The sequence below is a fragment of the Scyliorhinus torazame genome, chromosome 5 (assembly GCF_047496885.1).
Source record: "Scyliorhinus torazame isolate Kashiwa2021f chromosome 5, sScyTor2.1, whole genome shotgun sequence".
Classification (NCBI taxonomy): domain Eukaryota; kingdom Metazoa; phylum Chordata; class Chondrichthyes; order Carcharhiniformes; family Scyliorhinidae; genus Scyliorhinus; species Scyliorhinus torazame.
This window is the reverse complement of record NC_092711.1, coordinates 263,263,736-263,289,128: the sequence shown is the minus strand read 5'-3', so window position 1 is coordinate 263,289,128 and position 25,393 is coordinate 263,263,736. Positions and strand designations below refer to the sequence as shown.

At 45.8% G+C, this 25,393-nt stretch overlaps 1 protein-coding gene across 15 annotated transcripts in view; it reads left to right on the top strand.

Annotated features, from left to right (window-relative positions):
* The window catches only part of dlg3 (discs, large homolog 3 (Drosophila)), a 1,021,949-nt gene that overhangs the window by 891,866 nt on the left and 104,690 nt on the right, over positions 1-25,393 (top strand). For 13 of the 15 annotated variants that reach the window (XM_072505485.1, XM_072505481.1, XM_072505482.1 and 10 more), the window contains one exon: positions 20,925-21,039. In XM_072505485.1, coding sequence (XP_072361586.1) covers positions 20,925-21,039 — 115 coding nt within the window. Of the gene's footprint in view, positions 1-1,476; positions 1,567-2,166; positions 2,340-20,924; positions 21,040-25,393 lie in introns of those variants that run through there. The other 2 variants (XM_072505492.1, XM_072505491.1) reach the window with 2 other exon arrangements.

Genomic DNA, 25,393 nt, shown 5'->3' with positions numbered 1-25,393 from the left:
CACAGTGGCATGGCTGCATGCTGTCTGGGCTTTGCTCAGAGGGAATGGTTTAAGAGCTGCTCAGTGGCAGGGAGCTGCCGTGTGCGGTCCAGGTGAGTCAGCTGGCAGCATAGCTATTTCTGGTGTGAAGCCTGTGGGGCATCATTACCAGCCCTAAGTGACGTTAGATCCTGGTCGCAGTCACATTGGGTCGGCCGTCGGGAAGCACCCAACTATTGTCACTTGCCGCACTTAGTGCTTCTCCCATTAGATTGTGCCCTAAACATTTTGAAGTATTGCCTTCACCACCTGTGTTCTCAAAATAGTTTGCAAGAGCCATCTGGGAATAGAGCAGTACCCGGTCACAGTTTACCCTCTGATGGTATTTTCTCTGCTGTTTGGCCTTTCACACCTTTTGTTCTCTCTTGGGGCTCTTTCCCTTTGGTTTCTGCGGCTATTAGCACTCCGTTTCCCTGAGTTTCTGTGGTTATGACTCATCTTTCATTCTCACTCCATAGATACATAGAACATACAGTGCAGAAGGAGGCCATTCGACCCATCGAGTTTGCACCGACCCACTTAAACACTCACTTCCACCCTATCCCCATAACCCAAAAGCCCCTCCTAACCTTTTTGGACACTAAGGGCAAATTAGCATGGCCAATTCACCTAACCTGAACGTCTTTGGACCGTGGGAGGAAATCGGAGCACCCGGAGGATACCCATGCAGACACGGGGAGAACGTGCAGACTTCGCACAGTGACCCAGCAGGGAATCGAACCTGGGACCCTGGCATTGTGAAGCCACAGTGCTAGCCACGTGTGCTATCGTGCTCCACAGTATAAATATTTCCCACTTTCTGTCTTTTAGCTTTGACAAAGGGCCACCTGGACTCGAAATGTTAGCTCTTTTCTCTCCCTACAGATGCTGCCAGACCTGCTGAGATTTTCCATCATTTTCTCTTTGGTTTCAGATTCCAGCATTCGCAGTAATTTGCTTTTATTTATGATGTGGAGATGCTGGCGTTGCACTGGGGTGAGCACAGTAAGAGGTCTTACAACACCAGGTTAAAGTCCTCAGGTGAATGAAGGAACAGTGCCCTGAAAGCTAGTGTTTGAAGCAAACCTGTTGGACTTTAACCTGTTGTAAGACTTCTTACTTTTATTTATGGGAATAGAGTGGTGTGTGTTTCACATCACAGTTATGCACTTCTGTTGGATGGGGATATTCCCTTGTGCTCATCGGACACTAGAAAGAGGGATCCACCAGAACATTTAAATTGTATGCATCAATTTGATGTGTGGTCACAGAACTAACTGTGTTAGCTATGAGACAGAGGGAGACAGAGACTCCCTCATGCTGAGAGAGGAGGAGCTACTTTAAAAAATATTTTTAAAAACACATGGCATGCACTCCATTGGCTGGTTGCATCAAACTAGGTTGTGTTTGACTCTTTCATTTTCATAAACCGGTTTAGTCCTTGCCAAACAGCAAGGTTAATGATTGACTTTTGTGACCTCCGCCTTGTTCACTTCACCTACTGAATTGAAGCGACTCAAAGGGTGCATCTTGACCTCTGGAGAAAACGTGAATATCATTGCACTTTCTTGTTATGACAATTTGAAATGTTTTGTAACGTCTCTTTAAAATATTTTATGAATAAAGTATATTTTTGTAAAAAAGAAACCCTTTCACTTCTCGGCCTCCTGGCTAAGATCAAGCCCCAAGATCAGGTGCAATGCCTGCTCTTGTATGTCTCCCTTGTGGGGACCATGAATTGGATAATTTTTTTTTGAAGCAAGCAAAGAGCTGGATTACGGGATTTACCCTGTCCACTCCGCGCATTGGCTTTGTAACTTTGGGAAAGGAATAAAAAACAAACCCACAAACCCTGAAACGGATTGCAACGAGTCAGGCAGACTACGTAGAGAAACTGCTTCACTCCCAAACCGATCACTCTGAGAGGACAGAAACTGAACAGCTGAGCTTCTTGCCTGTGTCTGAGCGAGGGCTGCTTAGTTTTATCAGCTGCGATCAGGCGAAGTTTTTAAGCTCTCTTCTGAGAAGCGTTTGCGTCACTGCAGGCTCGGGAAGGGCAGGTCATAGCTGAGCCAGTGCAAAGTCGCAAACAGCGAGCTTTTATCCTTCTGTGAGCAGCTCAAATTCCACCAGCCTGCAGGCCGGGGGGGGGGGGGGGGGGGGGGTGGAAGAGGAAGTGATCGCAGAACCTGAGGAGCCCAATCTGGGCTGATGTGTGCGTGGATGTGGGAGTCTTTTCATTATCCCATGCTGCTGTATCATTGCAATTCAAACTTGCAGGCAGTGCCCCAATAACTGCAGCGTTGATGACACTGTAAAAGGTGGGTACTTTTTGCATTAATGCTGTGGGGGAGGTGCAGTATGGAGGGTGAGGATCCCTTTCTTCAGACATACTAATCCTGCAGCAGCTGGTGGGGCCTTTGTTTTACGGATTTACCTTCAAGAAAGGGACTTGGAACAGCACCACACACATTTGGAAGTGTCGGTGATACTCAGACTTGACATATCACCACTCGGCGACGTGCCGTTTACTCCCAAATTATGACATGGTCTCTCGATGCGAACACGTAACGTCTGACCACAGCCTTCAATGAATGGCTTCATTGAACCGTAAATCGTTTGGAATTTTTCATCCGGTTTTTAGTCAAACTTCCTAAATTTCGTTCGTAACTCCGCTCCCCGGGACCGGTGTGGCCGTGTTTGTCCACACGCGGTGGGAACATGAGCCTCCAGTCGGATAATCTTTCTCCACCGTGTGTGTCTGATGGCAGGGGTTCAGAGCGGAGCAAAGTGCAGCAGGGAGGGAGAGTGGCCCAGGGCTCTCGCGTGCTCCCAGTGTACCTGGCTAAGTGCAGTGTTGGTGAATGAGAACAGCACCTACCTAACTATGCTCATGCTGTGCCATTCTGGTGTGAACATAAGTCCCCAATAACCTCCACAGAAAATAATTACTGTCATTTTGCGAGAGAAAGGTGACGCTGAATGGGTGGGTGGTCACTGAAGAGGTATATCTCTGGCAGACACGATATGTGCGCCCTGCGGTTTACATGTTGCCAGTTTCTCGCCATGTTGATTTACTCCTGATCATGGAATTATGACTAATTGTTTACTAATGATTATCGTCTAGTCAGTGTGAGAATAGTTCATTACTAAAAATTAGAATAGTGAGTAGACCATAGTATGCCAGTTTACAAATGTTTAACGTCACACCTTAAAGTATCCTCGTTTTTTTTTAGCAATACTGTTGAATGTATTTTAAATGGTTTAAACACCATTGCTGAAATCGTGGGGAAAGGAATTTCGTATGAAAACGTTTCGCATGTTTTCTCCTTGGGTGTGATTTCAGGGCCTAGATTTTTATCTTCAGATAGTCCTGAGCCATTTTGACCATTTGTACTTTATTCTGTATTTCTTCCAGAAGTGATATAAAAGTCCTGTATCCAGTTTTAAATGTACAAAGAAGAAATTGATTGTTTAACCCCAACTGAGGTTCTCAGTTAAAGCCCTCATGTTACAATATTCTGTTGCAACTCTCATTTTGTTATAATGCTTTATCTTTACTGTGCCGTTGACCTGCGAACTGTTAAAACACGTGATATGCTATAAGGTATTTTAAAACGCAGCTATTTCCTCACAAATTCAAGTCTTTCTGTGGCTATTGGGTAAAGTGGTGCTGGTTGCTACTGAGAATGGTCTTATATTTAGGGCTGTGCTCCTATTGCCCAAAAATACTCATGGTCGTGTAATCCAGGTGTGGAAACAAAACCTCCTTGTGAACGAAAATGGATATTGGAATCTTCTGCATATCCCCCCAAATGCTATTCAACAAATGTTTTCCCCTGTCCATCTTCAAAATCATTGGAAAGATGAGACAAAATCAAGGTTATTGCCTCCCAGCAAGTGAACATACAGAGCATAGTTGTAATCTAATTCACATTGTTCAATATTACAACGATATTCATGTAATAATACCAGCCAATGAGCCCACAGTGCTTTCTCATAACAATTTGTATTTATTGTATTGTAATAAATGGCCCCAAGGTACTTCAGTTGAGCATTATAAAACAAAACATGCCATTAAAGGCGATATTAGGTCCGGTGACTAAATCTTGGACAAAGAGATAGGTTTTAAGAGGTGTTTTAACTTCTCTACTTTGCTTTCTTTCTTTAATGTGGAGATGCCGGCGTTGGACTGGGGTGAGCACAGTAAGAAGTCTCACAACACCAGGTTAAAGTCCAATAGGTTTGTTTCGAATCACTAGCTTTCGGAGCACTGCTCCTTCACCTGAGGAAGGAGCAGTGCTGCGAAAGCTAATGATTCAAAACAAACCTGTTGGACTTTAACCTGGTGTTGTTAGGTTCCTTCTTTAAGGAAGAGAATTCGAGAATTTAGGATCCATGCAGCTGAAGGCACAGTCATGGGCAGTGGAGCGATTTAAACCAGGGATGCTAGAAGCCAGAATTAGAAAGAGGGCAGCTAATCAGAGGATTGTAGTGATGGAGGAGACTACGTAGTTAAGTAAGGGACAGGCCATGGAGGCATTTGAAAGCAAGGGTGAGAATTTTAAAGTTGAGGTTTCGTTTCACTGGGAAAGTCAGTGTAGATGAGTCAGCAGAGGGATGATGAGTGAGTAGCATTTAGTGAGAGTCAGGACAAGGGCAGCAGAGTTTTGGGTGTCCTCAGTTTAAGGAGGGAGGTTGGCCAAGAGTGTATTAGAATAGTCAAGTCTGGAGATTACAAAGGCATGGGTAAGGTAGTGGTAAGCTAGAGCTTGGTGGCATCAGCATACATATGAAAACTTAGTGTTTTCGGATGATGTCACTGAGGGGGGGGGCGGGGGGGTGCCGTTTAGATCAGAAATAAGTGGAGTAAGGATCCTTGGGGGACACCAGAAATAATGGTGCAGGAGTGGCAAGAGAAACTATTGGTGGCAATTCTCTGGCTGCAATTAAATAGATAAGAATAGACCCAGGCAAGTACAGTCCATTCGAGCTGGACGATGGTGGAGAGGCATTGGAGGAGGATGTTGTGATCAACTGTGGCAAAGGCTGCAAACAGGTCAAAAAAGTTGTAGAAGGATAGTTCATGTTTGTCACAGTCACATAGGGTGTCATTTGTGAGCTTTGTAAGAACTGTTTCAGTATTGTAGTGGAGTGGAAACTGATTGGAGGAATTAAAAAATGGAGTTCCAGGAAGGATGGGCATGACTTTGAGAGGCAATATCACATTCAAGGGTTTTGGAGGATAAAGGCAGGTTGAAGATGGAGTGGTAGTTTGTAAGGACAGAACAGGTAAGGTTTTTTCTTGACAGGAGGAATAAAAGTAGATTTGTAAGAGAGAGGTACAAATCCTTAGGAGAGAATACCATTGTGTCAGCTCTGGAGCCAAGAAGGGAGGTTGGATGGTCAGTAGTTTAGTGGGACTAGGGTTGAGATAGAGCAAGAGATGGGTCGCGGAGAAGATGAGCTTGAAGAGGGCATGAGGGGAGATGGGAAAGAAATGGGAGAAAGAAACAGGTCTACAGGTCGAGGGCAGGAGGGAGCTTGAGAGGATATTTGGTCCAGTAGGTTAGGAGAAGGGAAGGAAGTAACAGAGACAGCTGACTGAACAGTCTTGAACTCGGTGACAAATAAATCATGAGCTTCCCGCACTTGTCATTGGAGGTGAGGGCAGAGGGTTTGGGAAAGGGGACTTCAGAAGAAAGTTTGCAGGAGAGAAAAGAAGCTTAAGGTTACTTTTGCATTCCAGAATGATCCTGGAATAGCGAGTAGTTTTCAGAGATGCCTGCAGCACTCTGAAGTACTTTGTGTGATCCAGCCATATCTGGCAGTGAATGGGTAAACCAGTTGTCCATTATATCTATTCACATTTGTATCTCAGGCTTAAGGGTGGAGAGACAAGGGCTGTACCCAGGAATGAACAAGATGAGTTTTAATGGGGACCAGGGTGGTGTCAAAGGTGGAGATGAGGGCGCGGTTGAGCAAATCAGTAGTTGTCATGGTGAAAGGAGGGCCAAATGTTGGATAATTGTGAACTTGAGAGTGTGATTTTGGGAGACTTTTCCAAAGGTGGACACAGGGGGAAGAAAGATGTGGGTCAACAATGATGCAAGGAATAAATCAGTGGGGTGTTTAGCTGGACTTCAGTTAACTTCTAAACTTGCCTACATTTCAAGCTTTCTAATTTGGTGAAACCCTGCCCTAGCCTCTTTTCATTAAGAACTGGATGGTTAGTGAATGTTTCTGTTTGTATCTTTCTCTGTTAACTTCTATAGGAGTAGTGCACCTACAGACTGCCTTGCATGTGGCACATTTGTTGATTACTGAGACAGACTCAGAAAATGCTTATTGTTTTCAGTCTTTTAGAAAATAACTTCAAAACAAAGTTCATTATATTCACAATCTTTTCAGCCAGTCACTCAGTCAGATGAATGTACACTAGGTTTCCGAGGGCAGCAAGGGTGGAGATCGTAGAAGCATTGATCAGAAATCGGCACAAGGCTGGAGGATTGCAAATATACACTCCAAAAAAAGGAGAGGGAGAAACTTGGTCACTCCAGGCCTAATGTCAGTGATAGGGAAACTACTAGAGGCTTTTGGCAAGGATAAAATTAATTCTTTCTTGGGCAGCAGTAAATAAGGGACAGCAAATATGAATTGGTTAAAGGCAAATCATGTCTGGCTTGTTAAAAGGATATTATGTCTGGCTCCCAAAAGGCATTTGACAAAGTATGGTATAAGAGACTTATATAGAAAATGGAATCATATGAGATGAGAAGGATGGTGGAAACAAGTATGTAGTTGGCTAAGGGATATAATGTAGAGTGGTGAATGGATCGTCTGGATTCTCCACCTTGTGATGCCAGGTTGCGATCAGGCTGATAATCGGGCGTCATATGAAAATCGAGGTTTGCGCCTGACGCCGATTCCTGCACCATGGTCCGGACCCTCCCTTGCAACAAAAACTAGGTTGGGATTTGGATTTATTTATTGTCATGTGTACTGAGGTACAGTGAAAAGTATTGTTCGGCATACAATTCAGACAGATCGTTCCAAACATGAAGAAACATAGGACATACATAAATACATAGACACAGGCATCAGTTGAAGCATACGGAGTGTATTACTACTCAGTAGAGAAGGTGTGTGAAGAGATCAATTCAGTCCATAAGAGGGTCATTCAGGAATCTGGTAACAGCAGGGAAGAAGCTGGGTGGGATTCTCCGGTTGCCAGGTGCGTTTTCCAGTGCGGCGCACCCCGGCAGGCAGCAGGATTCTCCGTTCCCACAGCTGGCTAATGGGGTTTCCCATTGTGGCCACCTCACGCCGTCGGGAAACCCGCGGGCGTGAGTGCGCTGCTGGCAGACGGGAGGATCCCGCCGACGAATTACGCTGGCTGTTTTTGAACCTGTTAGTGCTTGTTGTCAGACCTTTGTATCTCCTGCCCGATAGAAGAGGTTGGAAGACCGGGGTGGGACCCGGTAGAAGGGCTCTTTGATTATGCTGCCTACTTTCCCAAGGCAGTGGGTGGTATAAACATAATCAGTGGATGGGAGACGGTTTCACGTGATGGACTGAGCTGTGTTCCTGACTCTCTCTAGTTTATTACGGTCTTGGGCTGAGCAGTTGCCATACCAGGCTTGAGGCAGTCGGATAGGATGCTTTCTATGCTACATCTGTAAATATTGGTAAGAGTCAATGTGGACATACGAATTTCCTTAGTTTCCTGAAGAAGTGTAGGCACTGTTGTGCTTCCTTGGTCACAGCATCGACGTGGGTGGACCAGGACAGATTGTTCGTGATGTGCGTATTGATGCAGACAGGAGTGTGTACGAGACTTCATTTCCTGAAGTCAATGACCAGCTCTGGGTTTACGCCCCACGCCGGCGGGTGGCTTGCAAAATTGGTATTTGCAAGCATTTAAATATGATTAGCAGGTTGGACACAGTATGCTCAGCCCTTCCGTGATGCTCCGCTCCTCTCGGGCGGAAGTCATGCGAGTGCGAATTAGTGCAAGTATTTACAAACGGGGCTGGTCAGGCATGCTGAGGGGGAGTGAGAAGGGAAGCAAAGTCTTCAAAATTGTCACGCTTGCTGGGAAGTGACTGTCTGGGTTAGAGGGAGTAGCATGGAGCGGCACAGCAGCAAATGACATAAACTTCAGTCTAGACCAGGCACACCAGGATGCCCGGGCAGCAGGATTCGCTGCCATGCCCCAGGTTCAGGGGGTGAGTGATGGAATGCATGTCCCTCTACGAGCACCAGCTCATCAGGGGGTTGCCTTTATTAATAATAGGAAGGGCTTCCACTCCCTGAATGTGCAGTTGATGTGTGACCACCAGCTGCACATCTGTGTCTGATACCCAGGCAGCATGCCCGGCGCATACATCCTGGCACACTCGTCGGCACCTTGAGGTGTTCCCTCTGGTGAGGAGTTGGCTTTTGGGCAACAATAGTTACGCGTTGAGGTCTTGGCTAATAACCCCTATCCTAGACAGACACAGAGAGATCCGTTATCACGATGCACATGCAGCAACCAGAAGCGTCATTGAGTGGTGCATCGGCCTGGACGGCTCTGGTGGGGCTCTCCAATAAAGCCCCAGTAGTGTCTCTAATATTGTGCTGGCCTGCTGTGTCCTGCCCAACATTGCACAGCAGATGGGGGGACATGCTGCGCCAGGTCTCATCAGATGAGTGTGATGACCAGGAAGAACCAGGCGTTGGGCCTGGGCAGGCCACCTAATGAGTACTCTGGGACCACCGCACATAGGACAATCTAATCTAAAGATCGGAAAATGGAGCCGAGTCCACAAAAGATCAGCCATGATCTCATTGGCTTGAGGGGCCAGACGGCCTACTCCTGCTCCTAGTTCTTATGTTCCAATCAAACCTCCTGCCCCACTCTTCATTTCACCCCACCCACCTTTCCAAGTGGTGCCCCCTTCCCCATAGCCACTTACTACATTCCTTGTTCCTCCTCCCTTCATTGCGCCTTCATCCACTGCACTTTTCTTGTCCTTCCTCCCTTCATTGCATCCCACCACCCCAGTTCCCCATCCCCCCTCTGATGATCTTACCAGCATCAACACATGGTGTTAGCCCTAGGTAAGTAGTCTTAGCGGGTCTTGTCCACAGGGTGGAGGATGATGATGACTCGCTGTGAGATGAGCTCTGGTGCTCCTCATCGCTTGACAAAGTTTGACTCTTGCCTTCAGGGTCACATTCCACTGTCTGCCCGGGAATTTCCTGCATTTGTACTGGCCATTCCATGTCACGGGCCTATTTATCTTTGGGGTGGAGGGGGGGAGGTGCGGCGGTGTGGCTTTGTGGAGATGGTGAGTGGTGACGGATCACTCACTGGGTAAGCTATCATACAAGGGGGCCTTATACATCTGATCCCATACACTGCTACCTCTTAGGGTGACCCCAAATGTCCTGGGGGCCCTGCCCCATGTCAACCTCCAACCCTCCCCCCGCCCCCACACCAGCCAGAAAACCTCAACACCCAACTCATCTGGTTAGCTCTCAACAGTGGCGAAGAGACTGGACAAGTGCCAGAACTTTTTTTAAGTCTTAATACTGTGTAGAAAGATCAATTTGTTCCAGGAGTGATAATATAAGAAATAGGGCTTGGTTATTTTATTTAAAAAACTGAAAAGAAAAAACAATATTTCAACTTTTACTTCAGCTCTAACACTACATGTAGTTTCTTAACCTGTACACACTAGTTCCTATTAAACATCAATTTTATTTTTTAAAATATAGGCTGCTCTCATGCCGCTTACACAGAGAGGCCACGGCAATACTTGCATTTTTAAAGCCATTTTTCTTCTGTTAGGGATATTTGTTCAGAACTCTCTTCCAAAGCCTGCCTTGGTGGCAACTTTCATAACCTCTGGTCGATTTCCACAGCCTTCTCCCTGTAACTGTTAAGAACAGCATTTTTCTCCCTCTCTCTCTAGGTTCTGCTTACCCTCTCAAACAAATGTTCTTTCCTGAGGTGGCCAGACTTGAATCTATTATTATTACCGTGGCTGTCTGATTTCCTAGTCCTGTTTCTGCAAAATAATAGAGCTATGCCATTCGTATGCAACTAACCTTCCATTGACAGACACATAGGTATCCGACTCTGTGATGGGCTGATAGCTGGTCAAACAAGGTTGTCCCGAATGACAATGGATCTTGAGTAGATCATTCTGGCTGAACAGGAGCATTCTGTGTATTCCCACTAACAAGGTTAAGTCTGAATGTGACAAGGTAACTCAGGCTGTGGTAATATCCCTCTGACTCCGCTGCTGGCAGACTTTTCCTCAGTCTGTTTGATCCCTAAATTGCCTGCTATATCTTGGACTCCATTTCTGGACCCAAGTTCCTATTACCTCCCTATCATTTCAATCCCTAACATCCTACAGACAAAGAATTAAGGCAGGTCAGAAGTTGGTGAAATTGTTTAATGGTGACTATATACGTTGATGTACCCTGACTCCTAATTCTCACCTATGTGCTGCACCCATGCCAACTTAACTGGTGTCTAACTTTCTTATTTTACATGGCCTACCATTCCTTCTAGGTGTTTCCCCAGACAGCACAACAGATGGGGAGGCAGTTGCTGCATTTCTCACCCTGTGACCTGAGATGCCTTTGGTTGCTGTCCTCTGGAGGGCCTGGACCGACCAATGTATCCGGCAAACTTTTGGGTGTCACAGATGGTTATGTGCCACCCTGTTCTGCCTGCTGCCCATCAGATTCGTCAATGTCAAGTGGGGAGGATTCAAAGCAAGTGAGGTGTTCAAGCAGCTCCCCTGCAGGAAACACTGGCATGGGCCCTGTAACCTCCTGCTCCCTTAGGGTGCTCAGTGGTCCCCAGGCTACTCCATGGGATGGCGATGCGGCCGTAATGAACTCCAGAGTCTCCACCATCACCAGGCGCTGCCAATCTTGGAGGTCCACCCCTGTTTGAACCAGCGTCTCGATGCCCTCCACTGGAGACTGGGACACGTTCCTCAGCGAGTGAGTCATGTCCCTCTGCGCCTCTGACATGTCCCTCTGTGACTGGCCACGGTCGGTCACTGCCCAGCCAATGCTGTCAATGCCCTCAGCCATGACGCTTTGTGAATGAGCCAAGCTCTGGAGCGCCATAATAATGTCCATGTCGGCCTGGACATGTCTGCCTGCGACTGGGTTGATCATCGCCACCATCAGTTGCACATCTTGACCCATGGCTCTGACTTCTTGACCCAAGGCTCCCACCGTGGATGCCACCCGTTCAGTGTTGGCCTGGGTACTACCCATTGTTGACACAATCTCCTGCACATGAAAGCAGTTAGGACTTCGCCAGCTGCACCTGCAGGTGCTGGAAAGTTGCTGACATCCCCTCCTGTTAATTCGGTCCCTGTTTCGTATCTGTACCAGTGATGAGATTATACCTTCCAGAAGCACGATACCTGTCCAGTCTGGGATCCCTGCAGCCCTGCTAACACCCGTTCCCTCAGAAGTCCCTACCTCCACCTGATGTGCTGTTGCATTTGTGAAATGCGCACCAGAAGGTGACCCAGGAGCATTGTCATTGAAATGCCCCACAGAGGTGGTAGTCTCAGCGGTGGTGGAGAGTGCAGATGACAGCAGTGACAAGAAATTAGTGTCTTCCCCAGAGTGGTGCTGGCTGGGGGCACGGTGGCACGGCCTGGTCTGATGGTGATCATACAAAACAAATGACAAGAGACATCTAGGGAAGGAGTGGTCTGTGGGAGAGGGGTGACACACTTGCTACAGGGCATAATTTTGCATTAGAGGCTCACTTGATTGCTCTCTCCAGCAAATTTAGTTGTGAGATCCTGGCCTGTTTGTGTCTCTGGCCCTCTCTTCCTTATTACAAAACGATCCCTCTTCAGTTCTTCACAGTCCTGTTGCTTGCTTGCTGACAGCTACTAAATGGAGGAATCTCTCCTTTGTGAATTTATGTGCAAAGCAAGTGACTTCAGTGTATGTGCTGGGCGCATGACCTGCTGTCTGCCGCCGCTTCTGGCGAGAAGACTCCATCGTTTGTATTTAAAGGCCGGTCGCAGCTGGCATTCTTGAACGCCGATCGCGGCTGTTGGGCACGTCTCCCGCGATCGGGAATGCTGCGATTGATTATCCCGTGACGCTCCTGACACCCGTCCGCGGGTCGTGACCTACAGTTTGAAAAACCCTGATTTTGTGAGGGCCACGAAGAATCCAGCACGAGTTTTAAGGATACAAAGTAATAACATTTATTTACAATAACATATATATATAACAGCAGCAGCAACTTCCCTTGCTGCACACTGCTTCCTGCTGGTTCCTAAATTGGCCAGCTTTATTTATACTAGGAGTTTACTAATGGTTTCTCCGCCCCCCCCCCTCATTGGGGAAGCTCATACTCCCACAGGATTATGGGATTGTCATTAGTCCCCAGCCAATGGTAATTAGGCAGGTTATAACATCCCTCCCCCCCAAAGTCCAAGGAATCCACCGAAGACCCTGGCGAAGGAGTGCGTCGGACTCGTTTTGCCGCAGGCCGGACACCATTTGCACGCGGCGCTGGATCAGGCGGCGTGTAACGAGATGGAGACCGGCGCTTCCGCGATGAACGGCGCAACGGTTGTACATCCACGGCCCGTAACCCAAGGATTCCCCCTCTGATGCATCCTGTGTCTCCATCTCGGAGTCAGAGTCTGCTGCCTCCGTCATGTCAGCGTCTCTATCTCCATTCGGTTCTGTAACGACCTGCACAGGCTTCGAGTGAGGCACCAGTGGAAGATTGTGAGGACTACCTTCCCTTGTCTCTGGTCTCTGCGGCTGTAGAAATGAGCTCCGGGGGCGGGGAATCTTTGAGGGGATAGTCTTCTGGACCGAACGTGGTCTAAATGTTTGCGCTGGAGACGACCCTGGGCTTGCACCTGGTAAGATATAGGGCCCGTTTGGCGAAAGATTACACCAGGGACCCATTGGGCACCACCAGCAAAATTCCGAACGAACACTGGGTCACCGGGCGCAAACTGCCGAATCGGCCGAGAAAATCCCTGTCCCTGCCGTTCTTGTGTGCGGCGTACCTTTGCGCCAATGTCCGGGAAAACCATACTAAGGCGGGTGCGAAGTCTCCGGCCCATTAGGAGTTCTGCGGGAGCTACCCCAGTCACCGCATGGGGTGGGGGGTGGTCCTATACGTAAACAAAAAGCGAGCCAGTCTCGTGTCCATTGATCCGGAAGACTGCTTCCTTTGCCTGAAATACGCACTTTGTGCGACGTAAACGGACTCCAGCCTCCAAAAGGCATCTAAGGACAGCCTCCAGATTTTCCAAATGTTCCTGCTCCGACGTCCCTGTAATCAAAACGTCATCTAAGTAGACAGCAACACGTGGTAAACCTCTCAAAATGCCCTCCATAACACGTTGAAAAACTGCGCAGGCAGAGGATACTCCAAAGGGCAACCGTGTATATTCATACAGGCCCCGGTGTGTATTAATCGTTACATATGGTCGGGAGGCAGGGTCCAGCTCCAACTGCAGGTAGGCGTGACTCATATCTAATTTCGTGAACGAGAGTCCACCTGCAAGCTTCGCGTAGAGATCCTCTATGCGAGGCATTGGATATCGGTCGAGTCGGGAAGCCGTATTCACTGTAAGTTTATAGTCGCCACACAAGCGAACTGTGGCATCTGGCTTCATTACAGGTACAATTGGTGCTGCCCAGTCAGCAAAACGGACGGGCCTGATATTACCCAAACTCTCCAAACGAGTGAGCTCCCCTTCTACCTTCTCGAGCAAGGCGTAAGGCACCAGGCACGCCCGGAAATAGCGCGGCATGGCTCCTGGTTCGACTTGGATACGGGCTATGGCCCCTTTTATTTTCCCCAAACCAGGCTGGAATACACCTGGGTATCGTCCTAGCACCTCAGTCAACCCTTCAGAAACGGTTTGGAGGATGTGCTGCCATTGCAACCGCAAATGGCGCAACCAGTCCCATCGGGGAGGAATGTCCGACGGCCACTGGCGTCGGTCCGGACGTTGCCTCGCCCAAGGTACCGCAGGAGTGCGGGGGGACGTTTCGGACGGAAGGGGTTGTGCCCCAAGGCATGCACTTCCATTCCCTGTAGCTCCTGCACTCCTCGTTCCGCGCTCTCTCGGGACAATACTATTTGAATGGCCTGTTGAAAAGTCAATGTTGGCTCAACGAACAACTTTCTCTGGGTGGCCGCATTGTTAATACCGCAAACCAAACGGTCGCGTAACATTTCTGACAAGGTCTCACCATAGTCACAGTACTCCGCAATCCTGCGTAGCCTGGGTAGAAAACCGGCAAGGGATTCTCCAGGGGTCCTCTCAGCGGTATTAAACCGGTAACGCTGGGCTATCGTGGACGGGGTTGGGTTAAAATGTTGCCCCACTATATTCACAAGTTCATCAAACGTTTTGGTGTCCGGCGCAGCTGGGTACGTAAGGCTCCTAATCACCCCAAACGTATGCGGGCCGCAGGCTGTGAGCAATATGACCACCTGCCGCTCGTTTTCAGTGATAGTGTTTGCCCGGAAATAGTAACACATCCGTTGTGTGTACTGGTTCCAGCTTTCCAGCGCAGCATCAAAAACATCCAAACGTCCGTACAGAGGCATGGTATAACTTCCAACCTGTATCCAACAAAAATCCAGGGAGGTGGCTTCAGCAGTGTAGACAGCTATTCACTTTAACCTTCGTCGCCAGTTTTGTGAGGGCCACGAAGAATCCAGCACGAGTTTTAAGGATACAAAGTAATAACATTTATTTACAATAACATATATATATAACAGCAGCAGCAACTTCCCTTGCTGCACACTCCTTCCTGCTGGTTCCTAAACTGGCCAGCTTTATTTATACTAGGAGTTTACTAATGGTTTTTCCGCCCCTCCCTCATTGGGGAAGCTCATACTCCCACAGGATTGTGGGATTGTCATTAGTCCCCAGCCAATGGTAAGTAGGCAGGTTATAACACCTGATCTAAATGGTACTTTTGTGTGGGTGAATCAGTAGCGGGATCAGGGAGTGCGTATTTACAAGTCTTTGGATGTGACGAGGCAAGCTGATAAGGCAGTTGAGAAAGCTCATGTGATTCTTGGCTTTGTAAATAGGGGCATTGAATACAAATACAAGGAAGTCATACTTAACTATGCAAACTACTGATTAGGCCTCAATTGGGAACTGTGTACAATTATGGATATCACACTTTCGGAAGAATGAAAAGTCATGGAAGAGGGTACTGAGGAGGTTTACCAGGATACCAGGGATGAGGGACTTCAGTTATTGGAAGTGCTCCAATTGCTCTTGGTAAAGGGGAAACCTGATTGAGGTATTCAAAATTGTGAGGGATTTTGACAGAACAAGAAGGGAGAACACATTCTCTGGAATATGAGTCAGTAACAAAAGGTCATTGATTTAAAATAATTGGGAAAAGAGCTATCGGGAAATGAGATTTTTTTTCATATGACGGTTGTTAAGATCTGGAATGCAAGGGAATGCACTGTCAGAAAATCTTATGAAAACTGATTGCATAGAAGAGGATTAATTTGCAGGGTTTTGGCAAAAAAGAGCTGGAATGTGGGACTATATCGAAATGCTCTTTCAAACAGCCGGCATAGACATGATGGGCCAAATGGCCTCCTGTGCTGCAAATAATAAAAGTAAATACAGTGTGAATAACATTTGCATAAAAAATAACATTTAGGTATATAGTTTTTCCAAATCCTCCTTGTAAAAAAATCAAGACAATCTCATAACAAGACACTCCTGTATTATGACCCTTTGTTATATGACACTTAGGTATAACTCGCTGTGGAAGATATTGCATATTATAAGACTCCACTATAATCTTCATTCTGTTATAATGCTCTCCATTATATTTAGTTTTATTGTAAGGCTCTTAGTTATAATCTTGCTGTGTGATAAATCTTCCAGCCATAACTCTTGCTGTGTTATAAGGCTCTGAGCAATAACACTTGCTGTGTTATAATGTTCTTGATTGTAATTCGTGCTGTGTTATGCTTTCAGTTATTTTCCTTGCTGTGTTTATAAGTTTCCTGTCTATAACTCTGCCGTATAATGTTTTGAGTTATAACACACTTATATGTAGTACTGTGGAAGTGCTACACTGTCATAGACATAGTCGTTCATATGGGTATAAAAATCCCATGGCACTATAGAGAAGAGCAGATGTTGTGTACTGCGTTTGTCTTTTAATGAACATCACTAAAACAGGTTATCTGGTAATTTGGTCGATAGCTGTTTGTGGAACTTCGCCGTGTGCAAATTGCCTGCTGCATTTGCCTACATCACAACAGTAACTACATTTCAAAAATACTTCCATTGGCTGTAAAGCTTTTTGGGAAGTGCTGAGGTTAAAGACACTGTATAAATGCACATTCTCTTTTCCTATTTTTACTGTTGTGTTTTAAGGAGCAGAATGCTAGGATTCTTTTGATAACTACTCTGATGTTCTTTATGATGTCTTGGATATTTACAATAATGCACACTTTGCTGTCATACATATATTGCACCTTATTGTATTCATGACCCAGGAAGCACTTTTGGGACAATGCAAAGTCAGCATGCTGAAAGAAGTAATCACTGATGCAATAATATAGCTCAATGATTTCCTTGAACAGTGTTTAGCCACTTTCCGGTACCTAACATGGAAACTTTCCTTTGTAGGAACACATTTAACCTCCATGGTAACAATGTATTGGGAGAGCCTGAGTTAGTCCAAGGGCTGACTGTAAAAACGTTGTATTCCTAATTAAATATGAACAATTTTGCATCTGGTTGCTGTCCAGAAAAAGAGAGAAATGTGTCTATTAAGCATTCCCAGACAAATGAGCTTGGGCAGATGGCTAGTGGGAACTCTTCTCTCAGCTGGTGATAATGAAGCTTGAAATTCAAAAACCGCTTCCTTGTACCAAAATAGTGTTGTATGCTGCATTGATTCTTGTATAATAACCTATAGTGAAGTAATCTCTGCCTTTGGTTAACGTCAATGTACAAAGAAAATAAAAGTTTACTGCTTAGAAGATTAGATTAACACCAATAATAACGAATATTTGATCTCTCTAGAAAACATTACTAGCTCTGATTTGAGGTTGATTGTAAAAAGGTTTGCTTAACTGTAGTGCCAATGCCCATTGTTTGTTCCCTACGAGCCTTGGCCAGTGTTGTTGCCGGGACTGATTATGGCTTGGCTAGTTTTGTTTTTCGGACTGATCACTAAGAGCTTTGACTAACCCTGGTGGTGGAGCATAATTGGACAGCAGTTTGCTTTGTTCACGTGTTGTTTCTTTGGTGACCGTGCCTTCAGCTGCCTCAGCTTTAAGCTCTGGAATTTCCTCACTAAACTTCTTCACCTCTCTTTTTAAAGTCGCTTCATAAACCTCATCTCTTTGTCTCAGCATTTGTCAATGTCTCCTTATGTTGCTCCGTATCACATTTAGTTTAATAATACTCCATGATGTGACTGGGTATCTTTTTATTACGTTAAAGGCGCAATATTAACTGTTGCTGTATGTTCTTTATTTTGCTGAATTATATTCCTCTGTGGATTTTCTTCATAGAAACAACATCCAGACCTGAGAAGGTGTGCATGATCAGAAAAGTACAAAGATTTGCATTAAAATAGCACCTTGCATGTTTACCCAATAGATCTCATAGTCCTTCACATGTAATTATTTTCTTTGAGGTACAGTGACATTGACATGTAAACAAATGTAACAGACATTAATGAGAAGCAAAAGGAAATTTTAGACAATTGCAGTCACGTATCTGGAGGGGAATTTGAGACCTGAACAATAATAATTGTTGTATTGGACGGGAAGGGGCCTTGAATTCGGGATCTGTGGTCTATTGCCAAGAGGCGTTTTTGGCCTATGCACTTGGAGTATGGAGAGCCCAGTTCAATAATTGTGTGCAGCACAGTGGTTAGCACAGTTGCTGCACACTCCAAGGTCCCAGCTTGACCATTCGATTCCCGGCCTGGGTCACTGTCGGGGCGGAGTCTGCACGTTCCCCTGTGTCTGCGTGGGTTTCCTCCGGGTGCTCCGGTTTCCTCCCACAGTCCAAAGATGTGCAGGTTAGGTGTATTGGCCATGCTAAATTGCCCTTAGTGCCCAAAAAGGTGAGGTGGAGGGTGCTCTTTCCAAGGGCCGGTGCAGACTCGATGGGCTGAATGGCCTCCTGCACTGTAAATTCTGTGATTCTATGAATAAAAGGAAATACTTCAGTTCACTCAAATAAGCAAAGTAACATTGGCTTTGTGTGAAACCTGAGGTGGCGCAGTGATTAGCACAGCCGCCTATGTCGCTGAAGAGCCGGGTTCGATCCTGCCCCCCCCCCCCCCGTGTCTGCGTGGGTTTCACCCCCACAACCCAAAGATGTGCAGGTTAGGTGGATTGGTCATGCTAAATTGTCCCATAATTGAAAAAAAAATAATTCGGTACTAAATTTATTTTCAAAAAAGGCTTTGCATGAAACCACTGAGCTTCCCTTAAAATTTAACTGCAACTCCCCTGCCCTGCAGCAGTTTCAACAAAGATGGCGGTGTTGTGATAATGTCACTGGACTATTAATCAAGCCCAAGCTGATGTTCTGGGGACATGGGTTCAAATCCCACCATCTAAATTTTAAAAAATCTGGAATTGGAAGCTTGTTTCAGTAGTGGTGATCACAAAACTATCATTGATTGTTGTTGAAAATCCATGTGGTTCACTATTTCTTTTAGGGAAGGAAATATGCCGGCCTATCTCCGACTGACCTACGTATGACACCAGATCCATGGCATTGTGATTGATTCTTAACTGCCTTCTGAGCTGGCTTCAGTAAGCCACTCAGTTCATGGGCAGTTAGGGACATGCAACAAATTCTGGTCTTGCCAGTGATGCCTATATCCCATGAAGGAATTGAAAAAAACAGTTTTTGTAAATAAAAACAAATGATTTGTGTTCGACTCATTTGTTGCTTCTCCCTTTCTGGCCAGTGCATCTCAACTGGTGGTTGTTGTAGTGATTGTGGTGTCTGTCTCTTAAAGACAACAAACCTGAAGAGGGTCACCTGGCCTGAGAGACCAATGGGGACTGAGAGCGGGTGACCACCCGAGAGGGTGGAGACCTCTCTTGGGTAGATTACAACTAGAAGCCATGTAGTAAGCCTCTAAGGACTGGAACAGCCGAGCGCTGCTGCTTCAAGGCAGCCTATAGTTGCAAACCCACGTACATAATTTCTCTTTATCAAGAAATATATTTTGTTCCTAATGAAGCCTGAAGTCTATTGATGACACCTGAAGTGCCACTAAATAACAGCTGTAGAATAAGTGCCTGTTTGTTTAGGCAGTTCCATGTGGGCAGAATTTGGGCTATTTTGCTGCTTGGTGATCATCACAAGCTTTTAGAAATTATTAAAAAATATAATCGTGTTGCCAAAGAACCCAAGTTACTATCTGATATCTCCTAATCTAGGCTCACCAGTGTACTGCAATCCACCGCCATAGAGCGGTAGTTTAATTCAGCCTGATAAAATCTGGCTGACAGTAAAAATAGCTTTTATGAACAGACAATGCTGCAGAGATCGTTGACCTATCAAAATTTCTTGTGCACTTCTGATAGATTCTGCTTCACACCGGAACAGGAATTCAATAAAATCTACCCTTACACATTGTCATGATCAAACTGGGTTCTGGATCTATTGGTGTGAAGTGTGATGAGGGTTGGAGGGTTAGAATTAGTTAACCAGAGTAATATGATTATGCAGTCCCAGTAGTTTAGCATTGAAGACAAATAGAACATAGAGTGCAAGAGGAGGCCATTCGGTCCATCGAGTCTGCACCAGCCCACTTAAGCCCTCACTTCCACCATATCCCCGTAACCCAATAACCCCTCCTAACCTTTTTGGTCACCAAGGGCAATTTATCATGGCCAATCCACCTAACCTGCACGTCTTTGTACTGTGGGACGAAACCGGAGCACCCGGAGGAAAGCCATGCAGACACGGGAGAACATGCAGACTCCGCACAGAAAGTGACCCAGCGGGGAATCGAACATGGGACCCTGGCTCTGTGAAGCCACAGTGCTATCCACTTGTGCTACCGTGCTGCCCATGATAGCATGGGTCTTTCCAGTGCAAAATGGAAGAAAATTCCTGCTTGTCCAATACAGGATGTGGGACAAGCAGTGTGATAAATCAAAGGCAGTGGAGTGGCAGAGGTGGTGGCGAAGCAGAGTTCAATGTCATCAGTCAATGTACAGGTGGAACCTAATGTGTTTTTCGATAGTGTCACCAAGGAGCAGCTTCTAAATGAGAAATGGGGGTGGTGTGGGGTCAAGACAGATCCTTATAGACTTGAGAGGCAATAATTGAGAAGCAGGAGGAGACACCACAATCCAAAAGTCAACTTGCAGGGATTTGCTAAAGATGGTCACTTGAGATCCAAAACACTGGCCGGGATTCTCCACCCCACCGCAACAGATTTCTGGTGCGATGCCCCCCGGGATTCCCCGTCTCGCCAGCCAGCCAATGGGAGACCCCACTCTGGGCAGCCCCACAACGCCGGGAAATCCCCGGGCTGCTGGCGCAATGGAGAATCCCAACAGCAGAGAATCCAGACCACTAGCTTCAGTAGATACCAACAGGTTTGCTTTTGGAATATAGCCAGCTTATCGCAGGTTTACAAAAATGGCGCAACTCTTGCACAATATAAAAGCATTATTTTCTATTTCTCTCCTGTCCTGTAGTATGATGCAAGTTTCTACAAAGCTAAAATTGGAAACCAAATCCCATCATAGGAATTATGGGTAACCTGTGTCGCCATTTGTTCTCTGGTCCATTATGTTAATCAATTCCTAAATTTTGTTACAAAACCATTTTTCTTTCATGCAGAGTATAGCCGCTTTGAATCTAAAATCCATGACCTTCGGGAACAGATGATGAATAGCAGTATGAGCTCTGGATCTGGCTCTCTGCGGACTAGTGAGAAACGTTCGCTCTATGTCCGGTAAGTTCATTGTTCAGGTGAGGAGAAGGTTCATTTCCCTTGGCTTTACCCAAGGATTTCAGTTAGCAAGAGATACAGTAACCTATGATGTAATCAAAAACCAGGCCAACTGGTCATTTATCTCCTGTTTGAATTGTTGCTGCCACAGGTTGCTGCACATAATAGTATATTACTGGGCACTATACCACTCTTCAAAAGTAATTTGTTGTCTCAGTGCTTTTTGAGTTGTTGAGATGTAATTGGGTGTTGGATGAATTGAAATATTATTCTGTTTTTATAGAACATAGAACAATATAGCGCAGTACAGGCCCTTCGGCCCACGATGTTGCACCGAAACAAAAGCCATCTAACCTACACTATGCCATTATCATCCATATGTTTATCCAATAAACTTTTAAATGCCCTCAATGTTGGCGAGTTCACTACTGTAGCAGGTAGGGCATGCCACGGCCTCACTACTCTTTGCGTAAAGAACCTACCTCTGACCTCAGTCCTATATCTATTACCCCTCAGTTTAAAGTTATGTCCCCTCGTGCCAGCCATTTCCATCCGCGGGAGAAGGCTCTCACTGTCCACCCTATCCAACCCCCTGATCATTTTGTATGCCTCTATTAAGTCTCCTCTTAACCTTCTTCTCTCTAACGAAAACAACCTCAAGTCCATCAGCCTTTCCTCATAAGATTTTCCCTCCATACCAGGCAACATTCTGGTAAATCTCCTCTGCACCCGCTCCAAAGCCTTCACGTCCTTCCTATAATGCGGTGACCAGAACTGTATGCAATACTCCAAATGCGGCCGTACCAGAGTTCTGCACAGCTGCAACATGACCTTCCGACTCCGGAACTCAATCCCTCTACCAATAAAGGCCAACACTCCATAGGCCTTCTTCACAACCCTATCAACCTGGGTGGCAACTTTCAGGGATCTATGTACATGGACACCTAGATCCCTCTGCTCATCCACACTTTCAAGAACTTTACCATTAGCCAAATATTCCGCATTCCTGTTATTCCTTCCAAAGTGAATCACCTCACACTTCTCTACATTAAACTCCATTTGCCACCTCTCAGCCCAGCTCTGCAGCTTATCTATATCCCTCTGTAACCTGCTACATCCTTCCACACTATCGACAACACCACCGACTTTAGTATCGTCTGCAAATTTACTCACCCACCCTTCTGCGCCTTCCTCTAGGTCATTGATAAAAATGACAAACAGCAACGGCCCCAGAACAGATCCTTGTGGTACTCCACTTGTGACTGTACTCCATTCTGAACATTTCCCATCAACCACCACCCTCTGTCTTCTTTCAGCTAGCCAATTTCTGATCCACATCTCTAAATCACCCTCAATCCCCAGCCTCCGTATTTTCTGCAATAGCCTACCGTGGGGAACCTTATCAAACGCTTTGCTGAAATCCATATACACCACATCAACTGCTCTACCCTCATCTACCTGTTCAGTCACCTTCTCAAAGAACTCGATAAGGTTTGTGAGGCATGACCTACCCTTCACAAAGCCATGCTGACTATCCCTGATCATATTATTCCTATCTAGATGATTATAAATCTTGTCTCTTATAATCCCCTCCAAGACTTTACCCACTACAGACGTGAGGCTCACCGGTCTATAGTTGCCGGGGTTGTCTCTGCTCCACTTTTTGAACAAAGGGACCACATTTGCTGTCCTCCAGTCCTCTGGCACTATTCCTGTAGCCAATGATGACATAAAAATCAAAGCCAAAGGTCCAGCAATCTCTTCCCTGGCCTCCCAGAGAATCCTAGGATAAATCCCATCAGGTCCTGGGGACTTATCCATTTTAAGCCTGTCCAGAATTGCCAACACCTCTTCCCTACGTACCTCAATGCCATCTATTCTATTAGCCTGGGGCTCAGCATTCTCCTCCACAACATTATCTTTTTCCTGAGTGAATACTGACGAAAAATATTCATTTAGTATCTCGCCTATCTCTTCAGACTCCACAAACAATTTCCCATCCCTGTCCTTGACAGGTCCTACTCTTTCTCTAGTCATTCGCTTATTCCTGACATACCTATAGAAAGCTTTTGGGTTTTCCTTGATCCTTCCTGCCAAATACTTCTCATGTCCCCTCCTTGCTCGTCTTAGCTCTCTCTTTAGATCCTTCCTCGCTACCTTGTAACTATCCATCGCCCCAACTGAAACTTCACACCTCATCTTCACATAGGCCTCCTTCTTCCTCTTAACAAGAGATTCCACCTCCTTGGTAAACCACGATTCCCTCGCTCGACGCCTTCCTCCCTGCCTGACTGGTACATACTTATCAAGAACACACAGTAGCTGATCCTTGAACAAGCCCCACTTATCCAGTGTGCCCAACACTTGCAGCCTACTTCTCCACCTTATCCCCCCCAAGTCATGTCTAATGGCATCATAATTGCCCTTCCCCCAGCTATAACTCTTGCCCTGCGGTGTATACTTATCCCTTTCCATCATTAACGTAAACGTCACCGAATTGTGGTCACTGTCCCCAAAGTGCTCTCCTACCTCCAAATCCAACACCTGGCCTGGTTCATTACCCAAAACCAAATCCAACGTGGCCTCGCCTCTTGTTGGCCTGTCAACATATTGTTTCAGGAAACCCTCCTGCACACACTGTACAAAAAATGACCCATCTATTGTACTCGAACTATATCTTTTCCAGTCAATATTTGGAAAGTTAAAGTCTCCCATAATAACTACCCTGTTACTTTCGCTCTTATCCAGAATCATCTTCGCCATCCTTTCCTCTACATCCCTAGAACTATTAGGAGGCCTATAAAAAACTCCCAACAGGGTGACCTCTCCTTTCCTGTTTCTAACTTCAGCCCATACTACCTCGGAAGAAGAGTCCCCATCTAGCATCCTCTCCGCCACCGTAATACTGCTCTTGACTAGCAGCGCCACACCTCCCCCTCTTTTGCCTCCTTCTCTGAGCTTACTAAAACACCTAAACCCCGGAACCTGCAACATCCATTCCTGTCCCTGCTCTATCCATGTCTCCGAAATGGCCACAACATCGAAGTCCCAGGTACCAACAAAAGTTAAACTTTTTCAATGGTTAACTGATCAACTAATTTATCAGTTTACACTGACACCAGTCTCCTAAAGAGGACACTAGTTCTGAACTGTTCGAATATCTGAGGAATGCAGTAGTAGCATAACTGTAGTCTGATTCTTTGCCATGTTAATGATTTGGGTTTATTAGTTTTAACTTCTTCAACTGAGAAATCTGGGTTCCATAAGAGCAGACTTTTTAAAGTTTATACTTGGCATGTACAGTTTACAGTAGAAACTACAGGATTACAGTATACTGGTTAAATAGCAAATTAAATATTGGGAAGACCAAAGTCATTCTCTTCGCTCACCACCTAAATCTCTGTTCATCAATGATTAATTCCACCCCTCTCTTGGTCTACTGTCTGAGGTTGAACTAGACTCTGCAACATTGCTGAACTTTGACCGTATATCCTGTCCGTAACCTGGACCGCCAATTTTCACATCCATAATGTTGCCTTCCTGCGTCCCTGCCTCAGCTCACAGTAAACAAAGTAGTTACACAATATTTACAACACAAACAGATCATATGGTCCCTACAAGTGCTTATGAAGGCTGCACAGAAAGATCAATTTGCTCCAGGAGTGATTGCATAAGAAATAGGGCGTGATTATTTTTACAAACAAAACTTTATTAAAACAAAAGAAAACAATATTTAAACTTTTAAACTTCAAACCTAACAAGAACAGCTTACATGTATCTTTTAACGCTAACACACAATTTCCCATTAAACAGCACATAATGTCATACCGCTCTATGCTCCACTTATACAGGCAGACAAACTGGATACCTATATTCACAGAACATATTACTGCTGGTAGTGAAGCTCTTTCCGACCCCTTTCCGAAAGCCTCTCTCAGTGGCAGCTTTTCATGTTCTCCCTTGGTGGCTTCCCAAATCCTTTTCTCCACCTGTTCGAACAGGATTCTTTTCTCTCTCTCAGCTTCATCCAGCTCCTCAAACAATGGTTCTACACTGGGGTGTCCAGGCTTGAACTCATCCTTGCTATCTGGGCTTTTGATTCCCGTTTACACAAAAGAACAGGGCCATGCTATGAATATGCAATTAACCTCCAATTTACAGACAAAAGAGGCCATCAGACTCTATAATGCGCTAATGGCTGGCAGATCAGAATGTCCCGGAGGACAATGGATCTTGAGTGGATCACCCCGCTGAACAGGAGTATCCTGTCTATTCCCATTAATGAGCTTAAGTCTGAATGGGACAATGTAACTCAGGCCAGGTGTGGGCATATACTTCTGACTCAGTGCTGTTAACC